The following is a 25,016-nucleotide window of genomic DNA, read 5'->3' on the forward strand; positions in this document are numbered from 1 at the left end:
TGTATTAACGCGTAGAGTGATATATGTATCTAAGGAAGCTGTAGGATTAGGCTTTGCATTGCATGCTGGGTTAAAGGTCGGCCATCATGAATAAACCTCGTGCTAGCTTGTGTTTACTCGAAGTCTCTTCTTCTTCGTCTGATATTACAGAAGCCATATGTATTCACCTTATAAGAAAGCAATTTTTATATTAACTTCATCTACATAGAGTTGGCAATTTTCGAATAAAAATCGCTGTTTCCCTTTTATTTTGATCATAGACAGGTAGTAATAATAATCCTTTATTCACTGTAATTACTAAAAATATTTACAAAATAATGACAAAACCCATAAAAATCGAAAAAAACATGAAAATGTCAAATAAAAATCTAAGAACAACTAACGGATACACGCTTCGTTTACGTTTACTTCTTGAACTTTGAATAAGAAGATAATTGGAAAAAAAGTAATAATAGTAATGTGAAGAATATTAAAAGTTTTAATCCTAAAAAATCTTGGTAGTTTGCTACCGATTCCAAAGCCCCTACTAATCCTGAATGTGAGGAATAGTAAAAGGTAGTAAAAGCTAGTTCCACTTTGATTCCTCATCACGATTCTTGTCTTTTTTTAAAAAAAATGACCTCAAATACACGTACGAAATTTTGTAGAGCGGATAATTATTCTTCTTTTCCTTCCTTAGCCAAAATATCTTGGAAAAGAGGCCATTCAAAGTATCTCGATAAGTTCATATTATCAGGTTTAAATTACGCAGTCCATCAACATGCACCCGAAATGAATCAGTCTCTCAATTCTCGCTTACAGAGTACTTAACAACCCTATAAAATAAGAAATAGGAATTCCAATGTGATCACTGAGCTTAGTTAGAATTCAGTTAGGAGATGAATCATTGATAAACTTATTGCTAATTCATGGCGACTGATAAAAATATTCCATACTATATTTGGCGCTTTTCATCCTCTAAACATGAAATATAAAGGTGATTTTTATTCCTTTGGAAAAGCCGAACAAAATCCCGACCGTTGCGCAAAGTAAATATTATGTTCATGCACTTTTAATGTAAGGAAGAAAGAATGTACAAATTTTTTGGAATTTTCCTTCCCACAAAGAAAGTGCTTCTCTTTTCCCTTGTGGTGTTCTCCAACCTCTTCGGCAAGAATATTGATGACGCATTTAGAGTTTTGGATGAAATAAATTGAAATCCTCGCGCTGTAAATAGTTATCCTTTTATCCATCACTCAACTGATAAATTTACAAGCTTCCTGCTTCCTGTTTGTGCTCTGATGTCATTTGGATTTTTCATTTGATCGAGTTGATCGTTTTCCAAAATTCTCAACACTAATTTTCTTGACAATATAACGATGTTGGTGGAGGGAAATGAGATTTCGATGAATTGAATGCACATCTATAGCATAACTCACAGATACTATGGTTATAAACTGAAAGGAATCGAGTTGATTTTGGAATGGAAACATAATTTAGACATATTAGAAACTATATTGTGGTAAAGCACGTAGCATATTCATCAACAGGATCGACATCTGTACTGACTGTGTACATGTGGGTATCTTGCAATTAAAAAAAGGAAGGCTTGCCACCTTTAGATAAAAAGAGCTCGTAATAGAATAACTAGGTTCTTCATTGTTTTAAAATTTATCTTGAATTCGAAAAACGTCATTATTCGTTCTTTTTGGCAAGAGAAAGGCTATTGCCCTTTAAACAACAGATGTTTCAATATCTATATATATATACTAGTTTTATTTTGCATAATTTATGGTGCGAACGTCGCGAGGAACTATTTAAAAGTGTTTTTTAATCATTGGATGAAGAAAAGCCGCAGAAATGTTGGGTTTGCGATTTTGTGGTTTAACCGGTCTCGTTCTTCTCAAAGTAAATCTGCTTAATATCATCATATATTGAAGATAGAAAGAGAAATTGCAGTTTGTCACTCTACAGCAATAATTGTTAGACAGCACATCATCAAAGAACTGACAGAAAAAAAGATCTGTATGCGTTGCGCGCTTTCCATATCACGTAAAAGAATAATTAATTCAGCAATTTTTCAATTTCTCATTAGGACATAGATTTTTGAACAAGGCTTCTGGAAAGACTCCACAAAATCGAAGAGTTGTAAACTATTTTTTTTAAGATTGTGTCCGTTACTCTGTGAATATAATTGTTTATCGTTCACAAACTGACTTCTTCGTGCCTTTTTTCTCAGGTGCCATTTGACTTTCAAATTAACGTTTGAACAACTTACAAGGAATATGTTTCCCTTTCAGTAAAATTCGAATCTCCATTGTAAAATACAATTACAAAACATACACTCTTGTTTATTATTTCGAGGATGATACTACTATTTGTGTTTTTCGAAGAATTTAGACTCTTTTCTATGTCGATCAACTACTCGATTAATTTGTTTAACTTTTTTCGAGTCCTTTGTTTCTCAAAAAAGGCGGAAAATGCACCTAACGATAACATAAAAATCACAAAAATAGAGAAAACAAACTAAAATGATCGAATTACAGAACTTCAGAAGCTAGAATATTTTAGGATAAATATTGTGGTAGCAAACATAACAAAAATGATGTCATCGAAAGGATCGCCATCTGTCAACATCTAGGAAGCTTATTTCCTATCAACAAAAAAATTCTCTCTACTTTCAAATCTAACTTTTGTACCGTATAGCAAGCGAGAGAGATGAATTAAACTCTATTATGAAATAAGAACAGAAAGAAACGAAGCTCTTATGTTTAGTACCTGAATATTGATTGTCCCTTTACTCTGTAAGAATCTGATCGCATTTATCCGCATATGCAGAAGAAAATTAATTCACACAGGGGTAAAGGGTTTTACAGCTGTTTCAACTGTTGTTTTTAACAAATTGAGAGTTTTAAATAGACAAAATTTTCCATCACGTAATTTCCTAAGTCCATGTCTACCTCAAAAGAGGAACTGAAATAAGGTATATCTGTTTTTGTTTTTTTTTCTTCTCCCTTTTCTCTTTGAGCAGTTTTAAAAACTAATTTATATAATGTTGCAATGAACTGAATAAACTGACTAAATTATATGACTAACGTGACTATTCATCGGCAAAAAACGCTTTTTTTATTTCAGTCATAACAGTATTCGACTTTCAAATCCAAATTATGCCAAATTTTTTTACCCTAAATACATTTTTTTTATTTTCATGAACACTGACTTACTTTTTTGAACCGAGAATTCAATACTACGGATCTCATCTCAAAAACATTTTCATTTTCTTCTTTTACCAACTTCTCGAAAACGAAACTTATTTCCGCGATATAATGTCCCTGGGTTGAAAATGACCCGTCAGTGGAAAGATAAATATGTTATTTACCGACTGGGAGGTTCTTAGAGTTTAAATCTCCGTTAGAGGGCAGGGTTTTCAAGTTTACCCCACAAGGACCTTTCTCAGCCGGTTGATAGTTTACCATCACTTTCTCTTTTTTTCTCAGTTCGTGAAGGGGGGGGGGGGGTATTTTACAATTTTGTGATCTGATCGGTTCTAGGAGCGGGCAGTCCCGCTTCTTCCCTTACCGCCCACCCCCCCCCCCCCTCCTCTCACACACCCACACACCCACACACGCTCACAGCGGGTGATATCCGTCAGGTGATGAGTTGTGTTATATGTAGAGATCCATTTTTTGCCAGCGGGGGACAGCGTGTTTAAGGCCTTTCTCATAGATCACTACTACTAGGGTTGACCTTACAAATGACTTATGTAAAGTTTTACTCCTCAAATCATTTTCTTTGTTTGCGTAAAATTGGTTTCGAAACAAATTTGTTATCGCAAATATATCATTGATTGGGTTATAACTCTTGACACGCGGTCTAAACACCATAGGTATTTTTCACTCCTTTGCAAAATGACTTGGAAAGGTATTTATTGGCATTTTAATTAATAATCCTCACGTTCAGTCATTTAATGCCTGGATTCTCCTAATTTTTTCGGTGAACAAAATTTAAGCATAGTTATGAGTTCTTCTAAACTAAAATTTCGGTAAGTTCTTTCAATTGGGGCTTCCACATCAGAAACCGAAAGAATTCAGGGAGCGAAAGCTGAATTAAATGCCCTCATTTCTTGTAAAGTTATCTCTTCAGTTAACCATGAGAAGAGAGATAAGATGTAGAAGCGCCATTACGAGCAAACGAACAAATTCTACTAACTGTGACTTTCCATGTCCTTTAGTGAGTAGCATTACCTTTGAATAATCGTAAATAGAGGCGGACAATACTTTTCGATAGATCATTGACTGGTTCTTAAGAAAATGTAGAGCAATCTTCGCTTTCTAAAGTAAGTGTGAAGTGTCAAAAGCAAGCCAAGTTCGTTCTGGGTTTGCTTTACTGCGCTCTGTGATTGGTCCAGAAAACTCGCACATCCTGTCAACCAATCAAATCTAAATTAAAAGCTAATCGCGACTTGGTCAGTCGCGTTCGCCCGCGCTTCAGGCAATGTACTTTAACCCTTTGACTCCCTGAAGTGATTACCAAGTAACTTCTCCTCTAGTATCCATATATTATACAGCAAACAGGTAATGAGAACATTCAGACTCATCAGATACAATTTATTTCCTTGATTAAACACCTAATTCTCGTAATCAATTAACAAGGAAATGTGTAGTAGCTAGAGGGGAGAATTGACAATCAGATCTTGGGAGTTAAAGGGTTAATTGTCACCTTTATCAGTCACTAACCGAGTTTTGGTTTCTATGCTGATTGCTCCAGAGTGGTCGACGAATTTTTAAGCGTTGCGCATGGAAAGTTTCCAAAATTAGGGTATCAAATCGTGTCATAGTCAACTGATGCCGAGAAAGAGGCATACTCTGATATCATTTACGAATAACCTCATTACTAAAAAGGTTCACAGTTTTATTACTTCCTTTTATTTTTCTTGCTCGACTTTGTTTCAGGCTTGCCAGATTTCTTAGATGCCTTTCTATACAGATAGTACAAAATCACTCCAGCCAGGAGCGGCCAAAATCCTATTTGCAGCAATAACTTTGGATCGAACAGCGACTTCCTCTTAATGGACATGAGCTCGGTGGTAAAAATAAGTACAGAGTCGGCTATGTGAGAATAAAGCAAAAATAAGAAAATGTTAGGATTTGCTTTTTATTCAGTAACGTAGAATGATATTAATATCATGATTAGCAGAAAGATTTCTTCATAACCCCATACTATTCTAAAACAAATAAAAGTTGTAGTCCTAAAGGCAAAATATTGTTTCTGCCATTATTTTTTTTTTATCCATAAACTATCTGCATAGTGAACAATGGGGCTGCGCAGAAATCTTGCTAGGAGAGCGAAAAGGAAAGGCTTCTTAACCATTCCCATTCTGTGTTATAACAAGAAATTTAAAAGAAAATTTTTCCCTATTTGGCTATTACCACATATCCAATAGATATCTTGTTCATGATTGGTCAATGACTCATGCTCAATAAAATAAGTTCTAGCTTGCAACACAGGATTTACATATTGCATGTGCTCAGAATTAAAGACAAACAAAAAATGCTAAGTTCTAAACATTTCAAAAAACTTTAAACTTGGTTGAAATGTCATAATTATTTTATCAAATTGCCATTACAAAGAAAATATGAGAATTTTCCAACTCGTTAGAAATTTCTTATTCTAAGTAATGTGTGACTGAGGACATACAAAGAGATTTGAAAAATGACTTAAAAATCAAAAATCACACAAACTGCTTTTGCATTTAATGATTAATGGCTGCTTGTGACATTCTGAAATGTTTTGGTCGTCCAAGTTCAATTAACCCTTTAACTCCCAGAAGTGACTAAAATAAAACTTCTCCCTACAATATCCATACATTCTTCAGCAAACAGGTAATGAGAATATTCAAACTTATCAGGTAGAAGCTGCTATCTTGATCTAGCATCAAGTTCTCACAACTAATTTATAAGGAAATGTGTAGCAGCTACAGGGGAGAATTAACGATCAGATCTTGGGAGTGAAAGGGTTAAGTAAACTTCCCAAATATCACTTGTGTCATAAATCAGGACTTGCACTTGTGCTTGGACAATTTTCTGTATTTATAGGCCCCCTTAGTTCCCCCATGGTCATTTTTACAATCAACATTTACTTACGAGGAATAACATTCTGAATTCCATGAGCTCCGTACCCTAGGTGAGGAGGGATGATCAATTTTCTTTTTTCACTGCAAAAGAGAAAAAGTAGAATCGAGGACTGTTGAAAAATATCAGCCTGAGCACTGCTTCTTTAAACTCATTTGAAGGAGCCACAAAAATGATCAATCAAAAGGGGTTTTTGAATTTATTTGTCGAGAATAAACAATGTGAAAAGAGGAATGAGAAAGGCAGTTAAGACAGTAAGGGGCTATGAAGCCCAAAAGGAAGTTTTACTTAAAAGTTGCCATGCCAATCTTGTTGTCAGTTAATTGTTTGCAAATAGCTTATTTCAAATGGATAGAACTTGGAAAATAGTATCCATCCATGGGCATGATTTTTTGCAGCCCAACTTGTCGCATAATTAGAAGTAAAATTTTAAGCAGGTATTTTTTTTCACTTGAGGAAATCCTGCTAAGCTAAGCCCCACTTTAGAAGAAGTCCCCTCCTCAATGGCACTAATTGCTAATCATGAAAATCTGCTCATAATGAAAATATTTGACATTGTGTTTTTTATCACATACTGTTGTATTTCTAAAACTTACCCTATGCACATTCCCGTTATACCCATCTCCCAACCTGTAAAAAAAAAATTACAGAAATAAGTGAAAAAGTTAAGGTGGCAATTACTTGTAAAGTGGTGAACTTTCTGTCACTGCAGTTCACATAAAATCAAAATTTGGGAAATCTTAACATCTCTTAAAGGGCTTTAACTGAGAGCTTTTTAAAAAAAGTATTACCAGCCAGGCAAAAGAAGAACTCAAAATATTGGAAGTCATTATTATTCATCACCTGGATGGCTTATTTGGACCCAACATATTGACCAGCTCCCAGTTGGCTTGTTAGCTCAGTTGGTAGAGCGCTGCACTGGTATCGCAGAGGTCATGGGTTCAAATCCCATACAGGCCTGAATTTTTCTCAGGTCCCATTTTCAACCACTAGTTCAGTAGTGTCCTTAGCTGCAAGGATCTCCTAAATTTGTTTCTTCATCGCAGTGCAAATATATGAATTTCATATATCTAAAATCACTATACAGTAATTACACTGGTTTTTATTTTCAAAAATTATTATGCTCACAACATTAGATATGACAAAAGGTAACCTCATATAATCAAATTCACCAGAACACTTGACTGAGGACAATGGTTCCTTTCTAGTTTAGCTTTTAATGTTTCCTCCTTATAATTTTTATACCTCACTATGTATGTATACATCACCAACAAAGCGTCACATAGTTGTAAGTAAAACTCTAGTAGCTAAATAATTCACATATTATAAGTCAAGAGATTACTTCATTTACATGAAATGAAGAATTGGGATATCATAGCATCTCTAAAATTGTTTTAACTAGGAGCTTTTAAAAAAGAATCAGAAACCAGATAGTAAAAGAAGTCAAAATATTGCAATTAAAACAATTTTTTTCATTTAACTAAGTATAAGTATTGACAGTAACCAAGTTTCCCTGGTGAAAATCTTTCAAGGATCTTTAAGGATCTTACAAGATCTTCATGAGGACCTTTGAGGATCCTCTTGAGGATCTTCATGAGGATCTTCAAAATTCTTGTTAAGATCTTCAAGGATCCTTCATTTTCTTGCCAAGATCCTCAAGGATCTTTGATTTTCTTGCCAAGATCTTCAGGGATCTTTGATTTTCTTGCCAAGATCTTCAAGGATCTTTGATTTTCTTGCCAAGATCTTCAAGGATCTTTGATTTTCTTGCCAAGGTCTTCGAGGATCTTTGACTTTCTTGCCAAGATCTTTAAGGATCTTTCATTTTCCTGTCAAGATCCTTGAAGATCTTGTCTGGATCTTCAAAGATCTCTACATGAACTTTGAAGATCCTTTAAAGATCTTTGAAAATTCTTTGAGGATCTTCCAAATTCTTGTTAAGATCTTTGAGGATCTCTCATTTTCTTACCAAGATCTTCAAGGATCTTGTTGAAAATTTTGAAGATCCTTAAAGATCTTGGAAAGAAAATAAAAGACCCTTAAAGATCTTGGCAAGAAATTGAAAAATCTTTGAAGATCCTGGCAAAAAAAAGAAAGATCCTTGAAGATTTTGACAGCCAAATAAAAGATCTTTGCAAGAGATTTGAAGATCCTTAAAGATCTTGACAAGAATGTCAGTGATCCTTGAAGATCCTGGCAAGGAAATGGAAGATCGTTGAAGATCTTAGCAAGAATGTTATAGAACCTTCGAAATTTTAACAAGAAAATAAGCATACTTTAATCCTCATACTAAGTTAAAAAGAAAAATTGAACCAAACATAAAAAAATGAAGATAAAACTTTTTTTATTGCTAAACGAGAATTACCCATCCTCTTCTAGTAGGACTACTTCTACGCTATTTCTGTTCAGACTTTAGGTTAGTACTAAGATTTTCATTTTCCAAAAAAAACGGCAACAGTCCAGCTCAAAGATAAGAAGACCAAAATATATGTGTTAAACTTGTCTAGGACTAGACTATGACCAGACTCAGACTACTCTTACAGAGGGGGTAAACATGAAAAAAAGGCAAACAAGAGTACTTCAATGACTATATTTCTGAACCATATTAACCTATATACCAAAGGAAAGCTTAGGAATCACACATACTGAATATAACTAATATGTTGCCCTAAACTAATTTGTTATTTGACATCAGATCAATTTGTCCATTTGTGAAAAACCTAGGTATACTTGAGAAAAGATAACTGCACAAAGATTGCATGAAATCAAGTGTTTTTAGTGTCAAAACAAAGTACTAGGGTCGTTCTTTTGGATGAGCTGAGGAACTTTTGGAGTCGTTTATATTATGGGCACAGTGCCCGTTCAAAGTTCACCGAGATTATTAGGTGATTTATTCCACAATATCTTACTTAAAATTCAGCTTATGGAGAAACTGTCAGCTTATCCAACTCAACTCAGTAAGAGGATACAGCCCTGAAAACTTCAGATTAATTGAACTAATACATCCTGAGATACAAAATAAGTGTTTTAGGGAATTCATATGACAACCTCTAAAAGAGCTTTTTAAATTGGTTACACAGAACCAAGTAAATTCACACCTTCTTCAGAAACATGTCCTTCAGTGAGCGTCGAGGAGAATCTCTCTAGATCGATAAGCATGTATCCTTGTCCCTGTAACACATCATTTGCATCCTCACTCTCCAAGAGGTCAGAGCAAGAATCATTAGGCGAGGATGGTTTCTTCATTTTCTTTCCAGAAGTACCAATGAATTCTTTTCATTCAGCCTCAGAGTCAGAGCAATCGCGAGACCTGCTTGGAGTTTGATTGACGATTGCGGTTGTTTCTGTCTCTCTTTTCGCTTGTTTCTGAACTCCAGAAAACGCCTTTCCTTTACTTTTATTTCTGTGTACATTTTCCCTTTAGTTCCGACCACTGTCGATGATATTTGCCGTAACAACGAGCTTCTTATGTTTTTATGCGACCGTTAAAGATCTCGGCGCGTATAAATTCCTATCCCATAATGCAAAACCCTATTTAATGTCATGTCAGTTGTCACAAAGTTTCCCTAAAGCCTCAAGCATGGCGTTGCTATGCGGTAACCTTCATTACACTTATTGCACAATAATTTTCTGCGAAAATTCCTTGTTGTGTTTAAATTATCCACATCAAATTCAAAAAGGATCCTTGCAAAGAGCTGTACAAAATCATGAAATGAATCTTTTAAAGATATCTGGAAGATCCTTTTCAATTCCTTGAGGATCTTGAAGGATTGTAGAACAGATCGTGCAAAGATCTTGACTAGGATCCTTGTAACTCCTGATCAAATTCTTAAGGATCTTAGCAAAGATCTTAGCAGCATCCCTGAAAGGTGCTTTTGAAGGTCTTTAAAAGATCCTCATTAAATCCTTGAGGATCCTGAAGGATCCTTGAAAAGATCCTGCAAAGATCTTGACTTAAGGAACCTTGTAAGATCCTGATCAAATTCCTAAGGATCCTGGCAAAGATCTTTACAGGATCCTTGAAAGGATCTTTTGTAGGTCTTTAAAAGATCCTCATTAAATCCTTGAGGATCTTGAAGGATCCTTGATAAGAGCTTGCAAAGATCTTGAGTAGGATCCTTGTAAGATCCTGATCAAATCCTTAACGATCCTTGCAAAGATCTTAATAGGATCCTTGAAAGGATCTTTGGAAGGTCTCATTAAATCCTTGAGGATCTTGAAAGATCCTCAAAAAGATCCTGCAAAGATCTTGACTAGGATCCTTGCAAGATCCTGATTAAATCCTTAGGGATCCTTACAAAGATCTTGAAAGGATCCTTGAAAGGATCTTTGCGAGGATCCTTATGAGGATCTTTGTAATATCCTTTGAGGATCTTTATCAAATCCTTGAGGATCTTGACAAACGTTTTTGCTTACAAAGATCTTTGAGGATCTTTTACAGATCCTTTAAAGATCTTTTAAAGATCCTTGTCCTTAAGGATCTTTGGCAGGTCTTTGTCAATCCTTGAAGATCCTCAAAGATCCTGTGAGGTTTTTCACCAGTGTTAATTTTATGGTTTCACTTCAAGTTTCTATGCGATTGGCCAACAACAGTTGCTCCATATTCTCAACAAATCAGATTTTAAAAAAAACCAATTGCCAGTCAAATGCTCTCTTGAGTGTTCTCATGCTTTATATATTGTTGCTAAACTGTGTTCTCATCAGCTCATGATTTAAAATTTTTTTTTTTGCTATAGAGAGCAGTTGACTGATAACTTTGGATTAATGGCTTAATTTATGAATCCAAAACTAAATCACCCTGATAGTATTGCAAAATAATCAACAAGGCCTGGAGCAAGTTACCTTTGATAACCTTCCGTTTGCCCAACTGGAACTCAAGTGGCTCCCTTCCTTTTGCCAGGGATGAGTCGAACATTTGTCCATTCACCAGTGTACCCTAAAAAAGTTCATTGACAAATTAAGGAAATTCAAACATTTGCAATAGCTACATCTTTAATAAGAATTGAGAACAGGTTTTTACTTTTTTTTGGTGTTTACTCTGTGCTGTTGTTGTTGTTGTTTTTTTATTTTTTATTTTGACGGTTTATTTTTGTCTTTTTGTTTAGGCAGTCTAATTTAAAATGATAATAGAAAGCTAATGGGAGAGGATGCCAAATTCTATTTACTGATAACATGTTGGCACCCAAGTGATTAAAACAATTTTGGTTCAAATTTCTGGCTTGAAAAATGTAAGGATGTGAGAACATCCTTTCCTTAGGAATTCACTGTAATGCTTTCAAGTAAGAAGCAGACAACATGAAAGTCATATATGTACATACTGTATAGTGAACAGACACAATGTCGCCATTATCTGCTTTGTCCTCACATGTAGCAGGCTTGTACTGAAATAGAAAGATCATATGATTTTATATAGAATACTTCATGAAAGTCTGTCCATATGGTAATTATGCACAAGTCAGCAGTTAAAATATTCAAGGACTGAGATTTCTGATATAAAACCAAACAAGTACAGACAGATAATGATCTCATATTTACTAGCTCTACTAGAAGCTTCTAAACTGAAAAAGAATTAAAAACTCTAAATTTCACCTAGTAGATTAATTAGTCTTCATTTTTGCATTCTTTCCTGATTAGTGTGAAAGTTTCTATAATTTAAGAAATTAAATAACTGCATTTTGTGCAAACCCAAGAGGGAATTTAAGTTAATTTATTTGATTTTGCCCCCTTACTTAATTGTATTTACAATACTCATCCAATTTAACACAATTTACTTGATTATGTCCATTGCCCACCAGTTTCCAAATTTGGCAATAAAATAGTTCATTGAAAAGAACACCAAAAGCCATCACAGATCAGAGAACATTCAGATTACTGTGCAGACCATGTTTTCTTGCTAAAATTATAGTGGCCTGTACTTTTTTTTTGTATAAATATTTTGAGAATATTCTTAACATGTTGCGTCACTCATATTCTACTGAGTTTCAACACCATACTTTGAATGAAAAATCTTGTGAATGTTTTTTTAATGAGAATGTAGGAATTTTCCCTCTCAACTCCATTTTGTTTGTCTTAATTCAACAATATATACACAGTCAGGTATTTAAACTACTCTTCAGAAATGCACAAATCATACTTTTTCACTAATACATATTACAACTAAAATCTTGTGCTTATTGAATTGGTACATGTATGAATATAATTCATTGTTACATTGTATGAGTTACGTTGTATGAATCACATATGAACCAGTTGCACCCATCTATTGAAGAACAGTCTACAGATTTCTAATAAGATCTATGCTTTTAAGTCCTTACAAATTATATTTCATGTAAACTAGAAGATCAAAGCCATGATATTAACCTAATCACTGCTGCCAGGAGACGAGATTTGTAATAAATTATTAATTTCTAGCATCACTTTAGACCACCTGTCGCGACTCTCCTTCTCAAATAGCCCAGACTACCCTTGCGAACTGAATTCCCAGTTTTCTGGGAATTCCTAGGAATTCCTAGGAATTCTAAAAAATTCCCAATTATGCAAATGACCCTTGCAAACTGAATTCCCAGTTTTCTGGGAATTTCTGGGAATTTCTGGGAATTCCTAGGAATTCCTAGGAATTCCTAGGAATTCTCAAAAATTCCCACTTATGCAAATTAACTCTGATTTAAAAAGCTTGGAATTACAGGGAATTTCTGGGAAAGGAAGACTCCAGTTTTGTGAGGACTTGGAATCCCTAGGAATTCCTAGGAATTCTCAGCTTTACAAACTACCTATAATTTAAGAAGTGTGGAACTCTTGGGAATTTCTGGGAATTGAATTTGAGGCAATTTTAATACCCTGAGGTCCACATAAATTCTAAGAATTTCTCAATACCTTGAATGTGAAGGTTTTAAGAAAAAGAGTAATTTCAGAGGCTTAAAACTTTGGCTCAATAAAAGGTATGCTATACAAAACTTACCAAGAGATATACATACATGTACACGTTTATTACTTAACGATCATGAAATTTATTACTCAAACTAAGTTTTAGTAAATCTTTACATTAATATGGATTTTCTCATGAACCAGCTGTCAGTTATGTTAAATGGAAATTGCCAACTTCCACAATAATTAACAATAATTACATTGTTATCTTACTTCCCTAACCTACATTACTGGTTGCCTCTGTTACAAAACCTTGGAACAGTCAAGCTCAGTTGCCTCAAATGCTGTCAGAGACTTTTTGTTGACAATACTTTTAGTAGAAATTTCATGCCTTAGACAAACAAATTCAACACCTAATTAATCTTTCTTTTTTCATGATTGTTGTTGCTGCTTTTTTTCAGTTTTTTGCTCTATTTTCATGAGTAATTGCTGTAATTTGTTTTGCTGTTTTTATTCTTACAAAACATTTTTGTAAGAGTTCCAATACTTGTGGATCATCCACACACTTTGCAAACATTTGGCATGCAGACAAGACAGAGGTAGTCAATGTACCCTTTGAGGAAAAACACCTTTTATATGACGTCTTCAATTTACTTTATTTGAAACTCTGATCTGAAAATATTTGTCAACAAAACTTGTTAGTAGTGAGAAGTACCAACCAAGTTTCCTTTCATAACTTAATTTCTTAAATGTCCCAATCACTGGATCTCCCAAAAAAATATTACATCTTTTTATTTTTGGTGCAAATTACAAGTCCTTCTTTATATAAAAATGAAAAGTGCTAGTCATACTTCAATAATAACAGCTCTTAAGTTTACTTGTTGTTCTTTTCTGTCTGTCAGCTATCAACAAAATTGTTTTATACTTCGGGCAGTGCATAACTATTTGTGGACCAGAGTTCCAACGCACCTCTGTAATCGCATATAGCTACTCCTGTCTCTTGTACAAATGTTTCTCCTTTGTAAGACGCACTCTACTCTGTTGTCAATACTGCTTTAAGTTCAGTGGAAACGACTGACTGAGGAATCGAGATGGCGGTGTTGGAACGCGTTGCTGAACGCTTGCTACGGTCAAGCTTGGTAGATTTAGGTACTGGTACACTGGGATCATCTATGTATCTCTTACACTTCCGAATGTGGTATCCTTCTTTTATAAATATGAGGGTAAAAGACGATTTGTAGTCGCATTCAAAACTGTGATTGGCTTGTGTTATTTCTCACCTTTGCCATTAACACAACTCAAGTGAGTTTCGAGTCTTTGTTTCCTCGACAACTTTCGGCCACAAATCGTGCATTTGTAATACGATCGATTCTTGTCGATTATTTCTACATAGAGTGAGCTCACATCTTTATTTATATCACCAAGCTATCCATCTTCTAGAAGCAGAGAACCGGTCGGAGAAGTCAGAATAAAGTTGGGCGCTTCTCTTAACACTGCAATCGGCAAGCCAGCGGATTCACTTTGCTAGCCAATGACAAGTCCTAAAAGATCCACGTGATCATGCCCGTGATCGGAAACAAAGAAAACTCCATTTGGCGCTCATCTTTAAATGTACTTTTCATCGGTTGATCGCTTTTCTCAACTGTTTTGCTTAATATAACATTTCTAAAGATAGCTTTTATTGTGGTTCAATGGGAAAACGAGAATAGCGTGAGTGTTGTAAAAGAGAAGAAAGTCGTTGGCGCCGTGGAGTTAAAAGAAGGGACAACAGTTGACACATGGACCGGTACAAACAAGGGTCGAGTGGCCATCTGTAAAGCTACGATTTTGAAAGTTTGTGGTGAGTAAAAATTGCGATATTCGTTGTGATCAAAATCTTATAAAAGAATAAATGTAGCGGGTTTAATTAAGCTTACATAACGCTCGGCGCAGCTGAAACTAGAATACTTCTGAGAATCGAATCGGTCACTTGCATGCCGCAGTTTCTTAAGCTTATGCTTTACAATGAAATAAACCTATCAGTAAGGTTTCAAGATTCCTCTAGTCACGTTTGGGAACATTCAAGATTCATAACAAACCTTAGTATATAAAGAAGCCCTCCTTGGTAAAAACAAAATAATGTATTCAGCCCTTTTTAAGTAAAATCCATGAGAGAGATGTACTAACTCCATAACAGACATTTCTCAATTTGAGAATCCAATGAATGCCCTTTTCCTCATAGCCATCTTAAAAGACTGGTCTGAGCTTTAAACATACATATTTTAATATATTATTTTTTTTCAAATTCAGATGTCAAGGAATCCAGATACAAAATGGTCAAGGTTCTTGTTGACAACCTCATTCAAGGCCAACTCATTGTGAGCCCAGGAAAAAAAATACAAACAGTACAAACAGCAGCTAAGTTTGCAGTTTAGGATAACTTCATTCTAATTTATTGTTACAGTTACAACAAGGTTTTAATCAAAAAATCAATTTTATTTGTCTGTAATCAGCCCCTTCACTCCCAAGAATATAACTGTATAAATATAACTTAAGATATTGTATTTTATGGAAAAGAATCAACAGATTTTATTCAAAATTTGTGTCAAACCAAATTTAATGATTGATTAGAACTATTTTATATGAATAGCTGTAATTGAGGATTAATCCGTATGAAGTTTTCAAGAAAAGAAAAATAAATCAAATTCCATCCTAATATTACCACACATTGATGTTAATAATTAATCAAAAATATTTTACATGTAAGCCTTAATTAAGCTTCTAAATAAATTTCATTGAATACTTGAATTTTAGCCGGGTTTTTTTAATTTTAAGTATTTATTTTATATCATTAGCCTCAAATGTTTGCTTAAAATTCCCAGTAATTCTTAAACATTCCTAAAAATTCCCAAAAATTCCTAGAAATTCCCAGAAATTCCCAGAAATTCCTAGGAATTTTTTAGATTTACAGCTTTTCAGGGAAAGTCATTGGTTCTCTGAGTTGGAATTCGTAGGAATTCCTAGGAATTCCAAGTCCTGTTGGCTATAAACTTGGAATTTCTGGGAATTTCTGGGAATTTCTGGGAATTTCTAGGAATTTCAAGTTTTTTTGAACCAGAGTTGTTATGGTTGGGAATTCCTAGGAATTCCTAGGAATTCCCAGTCCGAATTTACCGTGAAAATTCACACCTTTATTCCTAGGAATCCCTAGGAATTCCTAGGAATTCCTAGGAATAAATTCCTAGGAATTCCTAGGATTTTCCTAGCAATTCCTAGGAATTCCAAAAGCCATTTCGCAAGGGTATTATGTAGTGTGCATATATTTGAACAAAAAAAGCAAAAATGTTCTTAGTTATTTAATTTTCCACTTTTTCTCCATGAGGAGCGCTTGAAAAACTATTATTTTGAATATCGATGAATTGAAATACCGCGATAAAAGGACAAAAAAAAAAATCGCGTGATATTTTAGTATCTTTCGCCTTCTCTTTCGAAGGACTAATCTTCTCGTTCACATTTACCACAGAAGTGTTATCATCTGGCATACACAATACATATCAACAGTTTAATCGATATTTCAACAACAACCTCTAGCTTAGCCACTTTTGGCTAACAATCCAATATGGATTTTTTTTCAGTATTACATATTTTGCCATAAAGTTCACCCAAAGTCCTCCCGTACGTACCGTACGTATGCAAAGTTTCTAATTTTCTCGACTGCATAACAAAATCCGCGCGGGTAGGTTATTATCGCGACAAATTTCGTGAATTTTCCCTCAAATAATACCAATTTCACAGACTTTATAAATGCTCGCTTTTTTTTTCGAAGAAAGATAAAATCCAAATTCAAAATTGCAGAAATTAGCACTCGATCGATCACAAAGAAATACTACCAGTAATTTTAGCGCAAGAAGCTTGGCTGAGATTTCAATCTCTTCACATACCTCAACAATAGTTTATAGATCCTTCTTCTTTTTGGCTCCAGCAGCATACCCACATGAAAAACAAAAGTACCACAGAAGAACAACAATCTTAAGTTGTTCTTCATTGGAGATCATTATCCAATTTACGCGATCTTTGAGTGTACTGAAATGTCGGCTGTAATCTAATCGTGGCAAGCGGAGGCAGGCGCACTCTTCTTGCACTTCGAGAAAGCCTGGGTATGAACCTCAACTCAATATGGCGGACGAAGAGAGCCCAGAGAATCGGAGGAAAAGATTGACTCTCTATCGCATCTAGAAGTGATGGCTCTCTTTGGTGAAAAAATTTGGGGAACATAGTGGAAGATCCACTCTTTTTATATATATATATATACCACATTTATTGCAGAAATTGCTAAACGAAATTGGAACTTTCTCAAATCAAAAGAAACATTATCACTCATCTTCAACAAGCCACCTTTAGTAGCTTACCGACGACCGAAAAGTCTACGAGACAGACTTGTTCGTTCAAGATTTGTAAATGAAACACCTCAGAATTTGATACCAAAGGGATGTAGAGCATGTGAAAGAACGAAGTGTAGTTGGTGTAAAAAGATCAACCAGACCACAACTTTCACCAGTCCCAATAACAACAAGACCTATACCATATTTCATACAGTGGACTGCCAATCGTCATGGATCATTTACATAATCGAGTGCAACATTTGCAAACTTCAATACATTGGTAAAAGCGAAACTGCATTTAACCTACGGTTAAACAATCACAGAAACCATATTAAAAAGGGAGTGAGTAGCTGCGAACTCACGGAACACTTTTTACATAACAAACGAACTCACGACTTTAACAATAATGTTACCATAACCATTATAGAGCAAATCCGAAAAGATCATTTAGAGACTGACAAAAAGAAAGAAGTTCTTAGAGAAAGAGAGATTTTTTGGCAAAGAACATTAAACTCCTTTCAGCCATATGGACTAAACAAAAGAACTGGATAAAGCTTTTACGCGAAAACCTTTATAAAGTTTTAGGTACATAAATTGTTTATAACATACGTTATAAAGGTTTTAAAACTGTTTACCAATTAGAAAGAATTACGACTCTGTAACAATTGCATGTTAAGGCCCCTGAGGAAGGCAAATGCCGAAACGCGTCGGGTCTTTAATAAAGCGTTGAAAACGGAAGCACATTCTCCATTGTGCAAATTATATATATATATATGTATATATATATATATATATATATATATATATATAATTTTATATGCCTTTTAATAAACTTCCAGCTGTAGTTGTCATCCAAAATGCGACAGTGCATCACTTAAAGAAGGCAATACAAAGACACATCTCACTTAAACTCTCCAGGGAAGGAGGTCTGCATATTGTCTCTTGGTAAGTGGATAAGGAATCAAATGATGTCAAGTTTACATAGTATGGTTTTACATAGTTTTATATTTCTGATTGATGTAATCAGATGGCCTCTATACACTGTACTTGCAAAATCAACGTATCAGTCCACTGCATTGTGTGATTGATACATATTTATATTTTCAGCCATGAAAATTTGATACTGAATCAAACAATATAACCTAATATTCATTTATTCGACCATTAGCCGACCATTAAGGACCTGTCTTCTCATTAGCTTTCTGCTTGAAAACTTGTCAATATTCATAGTACAACACTCAAGGTGTTAGAGGGTTAGATATTAACTTTAACTGTTCAACTTATACACAAATCTAATACGTCAATAGAGATGATGGAATTGAAATGCTTACTATCAAAAAGCATAACAGCTGATCAGTAACAATTAATTAATAATTAATTGGAATAATTAATGAGTATTGAAATACTCCAATGACAGCAAGCTATAACCCACCAATAATTACAAACCAAGGTGCTACAAATAGTGACATATCAACTTTTGACCTCGACACGTGATGAAGGTGTTGATGGATTAGATAGATGTTGATCGATCAATAAGCCTGACTCTGACATCATGAGACAAACAGTTTAATGTTTGTTTACCAATACACAAATCATAATGTAATATAATTTTGTAAATAAAAACTAATAGGAAGTACATTTGGAAAATCTATTGGTTGTCATTTGAAGGACAGAAGCTAGCATAGAATCATCAACCTCTCACGTAGTAAGTCAACAGTAGATGTAGTTATGTAGTATTAAACAGTATAATAGTTTGACCCTTTTACCCCTTAGACTGACCAACATCTAATTTCTCCTTACAGTATCACCCCTGAATCAAACATTAAGGTCATGAGAATTAAATAATGATCAACAAATACCAGCGCTCTTGATTGTTAAGCAAAATCTCCATGTCAGCACCGTAGGAAATGTATAGAAAACAGCACGGAGAATATGCACACTGATCTTTGGGTGTAAAGGGTTAATTATCTGGGTGAGGGGCTCCTCTGCCTTTTTGCCTTCCACTTTTCTTATTTTTAAGTTATAGCCATTGAATATGGTGGTAAGGTGGTGACAACTTTGCTTTCCATAGTTTCATGTCTTTGCGCCCATTTTGTCATTAACTTCCTTTGATAACTGCAAGGTGATTTTTAATGATAAATAATAGATCTTATATTCATCTGAAGGTGTTAGACTCCTTATAAAAATTAATGTACTTCTTTTCTTTGCAGAAGTCTGTAAGGAAAATGAAACTCACAAGATTCTACCTGAGGCAAAACATAGAACCCTTGGGCAGTTTATGCATATGCATTGGTAGTCTCCCAGTTGGCCTTGACACGAGCAAATACAAAATTTTGATTGGCAACATTCTAGGAGAAAGTAAGTTCGGTTTTGTTTGTTTTTTAGATGCTTCTAAATAAGTATCTTTGTTTTACGAGGGGCTAATGTACGTTTCCTGAGTCCTCATTTCCCTGACCATCTGCCATGTCCATTCAGCTATTTAAGAGTGACAGTGACCCTGGTAACAAGATTGACGACACCTTGGCGACCTAATATTTTACGCATTAAAATACTCAAAGGGAGGCTTTTGGTTGTTCTCATCTTTTTTCTTGTAATTGTTTTGTAGCCATGGAATTTTGTGAGGTGAAAAGTGTGTTTTCAAGTTGTGGTGAGTTACTAGTAATCCTAGAGCTCAGTTCATGTATCTAATAATTAAGACACATTATTATATCACTGGCAGTGCCCATGGGAAGTATAAAGCGAATTCTGTGTTCTTTCTGTAGAGCATTTCCTAGAAGTACTTTAAAAAACAGATGAACTGAAAAAGACTGACTGGAATCAAGATTTCTGTTTCTTGCATATCGGTATTCTCTTCCTACAGTTAAGGAGTTATGCCTATTTTGATTTTTTTGTTATTCCCTATAGCCTGGACTGTTCCCCCCTGGAAGCCAACCCCTTCTAGTACTGGTAAACTCCAAAAGTGGTGGCGGTCAGGGGGCGGACATTTTCACAGCTTTCCAGAGACTGCTCAACCCTAATCAGGTGTACAGCCTCTTAGAGGGAGGCCCATTATCAGGGTATGTTAAACTCGCTCCCCCTACATATCAAGACGAATTCCCACCCGAATTTGTTGAGGTTACACAGAAGTTGTTTACTTAGTAAGAACTATCTCCTTAGACTCTTGTGTCCACGAGAATTGACCAAGGCCAAGCTAATCAAGCCATAGTGCAGATATGGGTGGGTGCAGAATCTTTCCAATGCAGATTGCACCCTTTAAAGGGCGATACCTATATTTACATGAGATAACCCAATGTTTCCCCCCCAAGCCTCGCTTTCAAGGGGGAACAAGCAAAGAAGTGGTAAAGATTGATGTAAAATTTTTAGTCCAAAAAAGGCATGGCGGTTAGTTTTCCTTATATGACGTTGTCCTGCAGAAGAGCGATTTATATTTTGTTGTATAGGTTGCTTCCCAAATTAATCATTTACAGCTATTCTATACTCAAAACTATAAGCTTTGTCTTCTTCTGTCAGCTTTGTCCCATCGTCTTTAAATCTCTGAATATCTAAAATATGAATCGATTTTTATCTTTGTTTCAGAGTTTATGCTTTCAGATCTATTTCTGATTTTCGTGTCTTGATCTGTGGTGGTGATGGCACAGTTGGCTGGGTGCTGTCATGTTTGGATGATGTTGTTCAAGAGATAAAGTGTAAGCTACCTGCATCAGCAGTTCTTCCTCTTGGCATTGGTAAGTGGATTTTTTCCAAAGTATTCGTGTTCCCCACGATTTAAAGAAAATTTATTTCCAGAGTCAAAAGTACCTTTGTACGTTTTGTTTTTCTGCGATATGTCATAGATTTCAAGACTCGTTCGACAAACTTGGTCAATGAGATGGAAATCTGAAACTAATCATGACTTAGTCATTCGTGTTTTCTAAGCGATAGAGACCCTGGAAAGTCATGCAGATTTTCCCTTTTAGGCCTGAAAAGTTTGTAGTATTTGAAAGTAAATCAAGTAGTATTGATTACTGAAAGTCTGGAACTCTATACGGTAATTATATGCATTTTCAAGTTACCATTAATAGCAGAGGTTTAAATTAGTAGAAAAACCGTTGTAGCGTATTTTGAAAAGCTGCCGTTTCGGGTGGTATAGCAAAGTGAAAAGAGAATGGGTGGGAAATTGAATGAGACTCTCGTATAAATGAATCTCTCTCGTGATTTCTATAGTAGCAAGGTAATGAGTGGGAAATTGAATGAGATTCCCAGCTTACATGTATTCATCTCTCTAGTGATTTCTATAGCAGCTAGAAAATGAGTGGGAAATTGAACGAGATTCTCAATTTACAGGTAACGATCTCTCTCGTGTTCTCCATACGGGAGGTGGTTACTCTGGTGGCGAGAGTCCTGTATCGCTTCTCATGGCCGTTGATCAAGTGTTTCTTGATAGATGGTGTGTAATGTTTGACTCAGCGGACACTAATGTTCCTGATACAATGTCAAACGACAGTGTGCTTGGCTCGATGGGAGGAAGAGAAGACGATCCTAGTATTTTTACCATGAATAATTACTTTGGCATCGGAATTGGAGCTGAGCATTGTTTAGATTTTCATCTTCAGAGGGAGGAAGCACCTGATAAATTTCATAGCAGGTGAGGATACAAAGGAGTAAATTTAAAGGTTACAAAATTAGTCGTAGTACATTCGATTGAAGAAAAAGAGTGTTGATTGCGAAAGCCATTGGATGGTAACAAAGGTTCCATAGTCTTCTGAGATGTACTGTTGTTTCATCTTTAAGGCGTTTAATATGCTCAAACTCCGGATAAATTTTAACCTCCGTTGAAAGCTCTTTTGAAAAGGGATAGGTTGAAAAACCCCCGACTTTGTGTTTTGCAATTTATTGTTAGTGCGACTGTGTTTAAACTCTAGTTCCCCTTTTTTTTTTTGGTTTCTTTTTGTTTCAGGCTTCATAACAAAGGGGTTTACTTTAGAGCAGGTATAAAGAAAATGGTCAAAGGCTACTCGCGGACATTTACCCAAGAGGTCGAAATAGAGGTGATTAATCTGTAGAACGATGGTATTGAATGGCTGATCACAATAAAAGGGGTGTACCACTGACTATAAGACGTCTTATTGCCTTTTGTTTACCCTGCCAGCGGGCTCATGTTTGGGTTTCACCATACTGCCCCTTTTCGGCCACAGCCGCCTATTTTACCATCGACAGCTGCTTATAGAAAAAGGTTATTGAAACCCCTGTATCAGAATTAACTTTCTTAGCATCGGGTGTTGGTCCAAATCATCATCGTCTGTCAGTTGTATTCAACTCTTAATGATTGCATGTATATCAGTTGCACAATTTTTTATTTCATGCCCCAATCACACCTGAGCGTTTTGTTTTGGCGTTTTGCGGTGCTTGTTTGCCTTTCGTCCTCTTTAACTTTCTAGAGACCAGTATCTTATTTACTTCCTTTTCGCTGCAGATTGATGGCAAAAAACTTGACTTACCAACACTAGAAGGAATTGTAATTCTGAACATAGGCAGGTAAGTAAAAGCTGGAAATTGAGGTCAATCAAATTAATTCGAATTAATTTTGCAGTGGTTAGATTTTCAATTTAGTTGCAAGAAAATCGCTGAACATCGGCTTCAACAAGTAATTTTAAGCTGCACAGTTTTTATCCCCGGTGAAAGTATGATTCGTGTAGGTCAACATTATTTGTTTCATATAATTATGATCTGATTCCTTTACGGGAACGAACAACCTTTCAAAATTTGTCTCACTTACATCACGTGGCTTCGCAGCAGTCCCCAACTATTATCTGGGAGGCCCGGGTTCGATTCTAGTCGAAGTCTGAATTTTTAAGGCTTCTTTTCTGAGATTGCTTTGATAGCAGCTGACCTGCGATTATCACTTCGTTGCTTGTAAAGTCTTTTGTTCTTTTGTATAAATTTTGCGCTTTAACTTTTTTTTTAAATTTGTTTTCCGGCCAGTTGGGGAGCAGGCACAGATGCATGGGGACCAGACAAAGAAGATGTATGTAGTACTTCATGAATTAAGCGGTGATATCTGCTCATATTCTTAGCACCAAACAACTGATAAAATAACCATGACATGTTCTCCCTAGAAGAGGAGGTCTGGAAAAGGCTCAAAGATTCAGCGCATTAGCTATAAAGAAGCCAATAAGTGCGAAGAGTAGAATTGTCCAAACCGCCAATAGCGCGGGAAGTAGCAAATGACCAAACCACTGTTGGTTTTAGTTATGCATGTGATTGGTTCGGAGAGTGGCTTGAATTATCTGGACCAATCGCAAAGCGAAGTTAAACGAAATAAATGCAATCCCGGATTCCTTTTCCTCACACAATTGAAATTGCTTGAATCTTTTTGCAGGGTCATTCCCCAGCTTGTCACTGTGACGGTCTTGTCGAGGTGGTTGGACTTCAGGGAGTAATGCACCTAGTGAGTCAGAATCACCACCATCTTTACCCTTCACACCCTAACATCAGTAGGCATATGCACCATACTGTTCTCTCCAATCTGCTCCGCGTATTTTTTTCTACAACTGCCACAATTTTTGTATCCTGCCTTTTCCTTTCTTCTTAAGTATTTGCATAAGAAACGTTTTTATTTAGCGATAAAAATGGTGCCTTAGTTCTTAATTGAGACGAATTCTTTATTAAAAGGGTCAGATTCAAAGTGGAATCAGGACTGGTATTCGGCTAGCACAGGGAGCCCAGGTATGTATGTCTGGTTGTAATCCAGTAAATAACATAATGAAGCCATAAGTTGATTATCCTCGTACTATTCTCTTGTAATTTCTGTTTTTCACGTTACTCTGTTCCCACCAGTGGCGTAGCGTCATTTTTTTCTGCATATTTACTTTATAAAATCAGTTGATAAAAAACTATCATGTAATACCACCCCTTCCCTCACCACCCCTTCCCTCCCCCCCCCCCCCCCACACCGACGCAGAACCACAATTTCTTTAGAAATGTACCCTCTTCATTCATCCGCTTCAATGCTTTTTTTTAATTGATGACAATTATTTTTACTTCATTACAGATCAACATCAAATTAAAATCAGAGATGCCCGTACAAATAGATGGTGAACCTTGGATGCAGCCTCCTGGAAATGTGATTGTACGGCCCATACTAACACAGGTATTTACTGTGTAACGACGCTGTAAAAGATTACTCTTTGGGGAAAATGAAAGGCTTGTGATTGGACTCGCATATCTCAGTGTTAAAAATGCACCAAGAACATTTCGAAAAATCAATTTAGTTTTATCTTTTTACCTGAGAAACTTTTTAATATTATTTTTTTTGTCAACGTTTACATCCAAGAATTCAATAAAACGTTTATAACCGGACGACTTTGGTTCAGAATTCTTTGGAGAGTTCAGAAAATATTGCTAGAACCCAAACGGCCATCGAACACTTCTCGAAATTTCATCGTAAGTTCACTTATTTTTTTCTTTAGGCGCTGATGCTATCGAAGAGGAAGGTTAAAGTAAAAAACAAAAGAAGACCCACAAGTTCGTCTCGCCCTCCTGCAAGCCCCAGCGCAACAAGAACTATTTTTTATGATGATTAAACACTTACCCCGGGTTTATGGCAGCTTAATTAGAAACCATACTGGATATTTTTTCCAGCTCTGATTTGTACTTAACTTGGTAATCTTGTAAAGTTTCATCCAGTTAAGTATTGCTTTAG

General features: G+C 35.5%; 4 protein-coding genes and 1 non-coding gene across 5 annotated transcripts in view; 4 read left to right on the top strand and 1 right to left on the bottom strand.

Moving 5' to 3' along the window:
• The window catches only part of LOC136281182 (uncharacterized), a 293,318-nt gene extending 276,402 nt beyond the window's left edge, over positions 1-16,916 (bottom strand). Inside the window, exon 1 of the mRNA XM_066167430.1 lies at positions 16,895-16,916. The gene's annotated coding sequence lies outside the window, so the exon portion shown is untranslated. The remainder of the gene's footprint in view (positions 1-16,894) is intronic.
• On the top strand, positions 6,998-7,070 carry Trnat-ggu (transfer RNA threonine (anticodon GGU)). Its single transcript has one exon. It is a non-coding gene; the product is annotated as a tRNA-Thr (tRNA).
• Positions 16,917-17,041: 125 nt separating the features above from the next.
• LOC136280653 (uncharacterized) lies at positions 17,042-17,943 on the top strand. Its single transcript, XM_066166286.1, has 2 exons — positions 17,042-17,050; positions 17,231-17,943. The coding sequence occupies exons 1-2, from the start codon at positions 17,042-17,044 to the stop codon at positions 17,885-17,887; spliced, it is 666 nt and encodes a 221-aa protein (XP_066022383.1). The 3' UTR covers positions 17,888-17,943.
• A 2,942-nt stretch (positions 17,944-20,885) lies between these two features.
• On the top strand, positions 20,886-23,366 carry LOC136281183 (diacylglycerol kinase theta-like). Its single transcript, XM_066167432.1, has 5 exons — positions 20,886-21,060; positions 21,659-21,959; positions 22,272-22,362; positions 22,788-22,849; positions 23,297-23,366. The coding sequence occupies exons 2-5, from the start codon at positions 21,730-21,732 to the stop codon at positions 23,355-23,357; spliced, it is 444 nt and encodes a 147-aa protein (XP_066023529.1). The 5' UTR covers positions 20,886-21,060; positions 21,659-21,729; the 3' UTR covers positions 23,358-23,366.
• A 349-nt stretch (positions 23,367-23,715) lies between these two features.
• Positions 23,716-25,016, top strand: LOC136281185 (diacylglycerol kinase theta-like). Its single transcript, XM_066167435.1, has 4 exons — positions 23,716-23,762; positions 23,987-24,040; positions 24,366-24,464; positions 24,784-25,016. The coding sequence occupies exons 1-4, from the start codon at positions 23,754-23,756 to the stop codon at positions 24,895-24,897; spliced, it is 276 nt and encodes a 91-aa protein (XP_066023532.1). The 5' UTR covers positions 23,716-23,753; the 3' UTR covers positions 24,898-25,016.

Source organism: Pocillopora verrucosa, chromosome 5, assembly GCF_036669915.1.
Source record: "Pocillopora verrucosa isolate sample1 chromosome 5, ASM3666991v2, whole genome shotgun sequence".
NCBI lineage: Eukaryota > Metazoa > Cnidaria > Anthozoa > Scleractinia > Pocilloporidae > Pocillopora > Pocillopora verrucosa.

Bases quoted from the DNA above. Each gene is read 5' to 3' on its own strand.
- LOC136281183 (XM_066167432.1), top strand. From the start codon at position 21,730: ATGGCCGTTGATCAAGTGTTTCTTGATAGATGGTGTGTAATGTTTGAC. The intron at 22,363-22,787 runs GTGATTAATCTG...TTTTCGCTGCAG, and splicing joins CCCAAGAGGTCGAAATAGAG to ATTGATGGCAAAAAACTTGA. The intron at 22,850-23,296 runs GTAAGTAAAAGC...TTTTCCGGCCAG, and splicing joins GTAATTCTGAACATAGGCAG to TTGGGGAGCAGGCACAGATG.
- LOC136281185 (XM_066167435.1), top strand. The intron at 24,041-24,365 runs GTATGTATGTCT...ACTTCATTACAG, and splicing joins GGCTAGCACAGGGAGCCCAG to ATCAACATCAAATTAAAATC. The intron at 24,465-24,783 runs GTATTTACTGTG...TTTTTTCTTTAG, and splicing joins TACGGCCCATACTAACACAG to GCGCTGATGCTATCGAAGAG.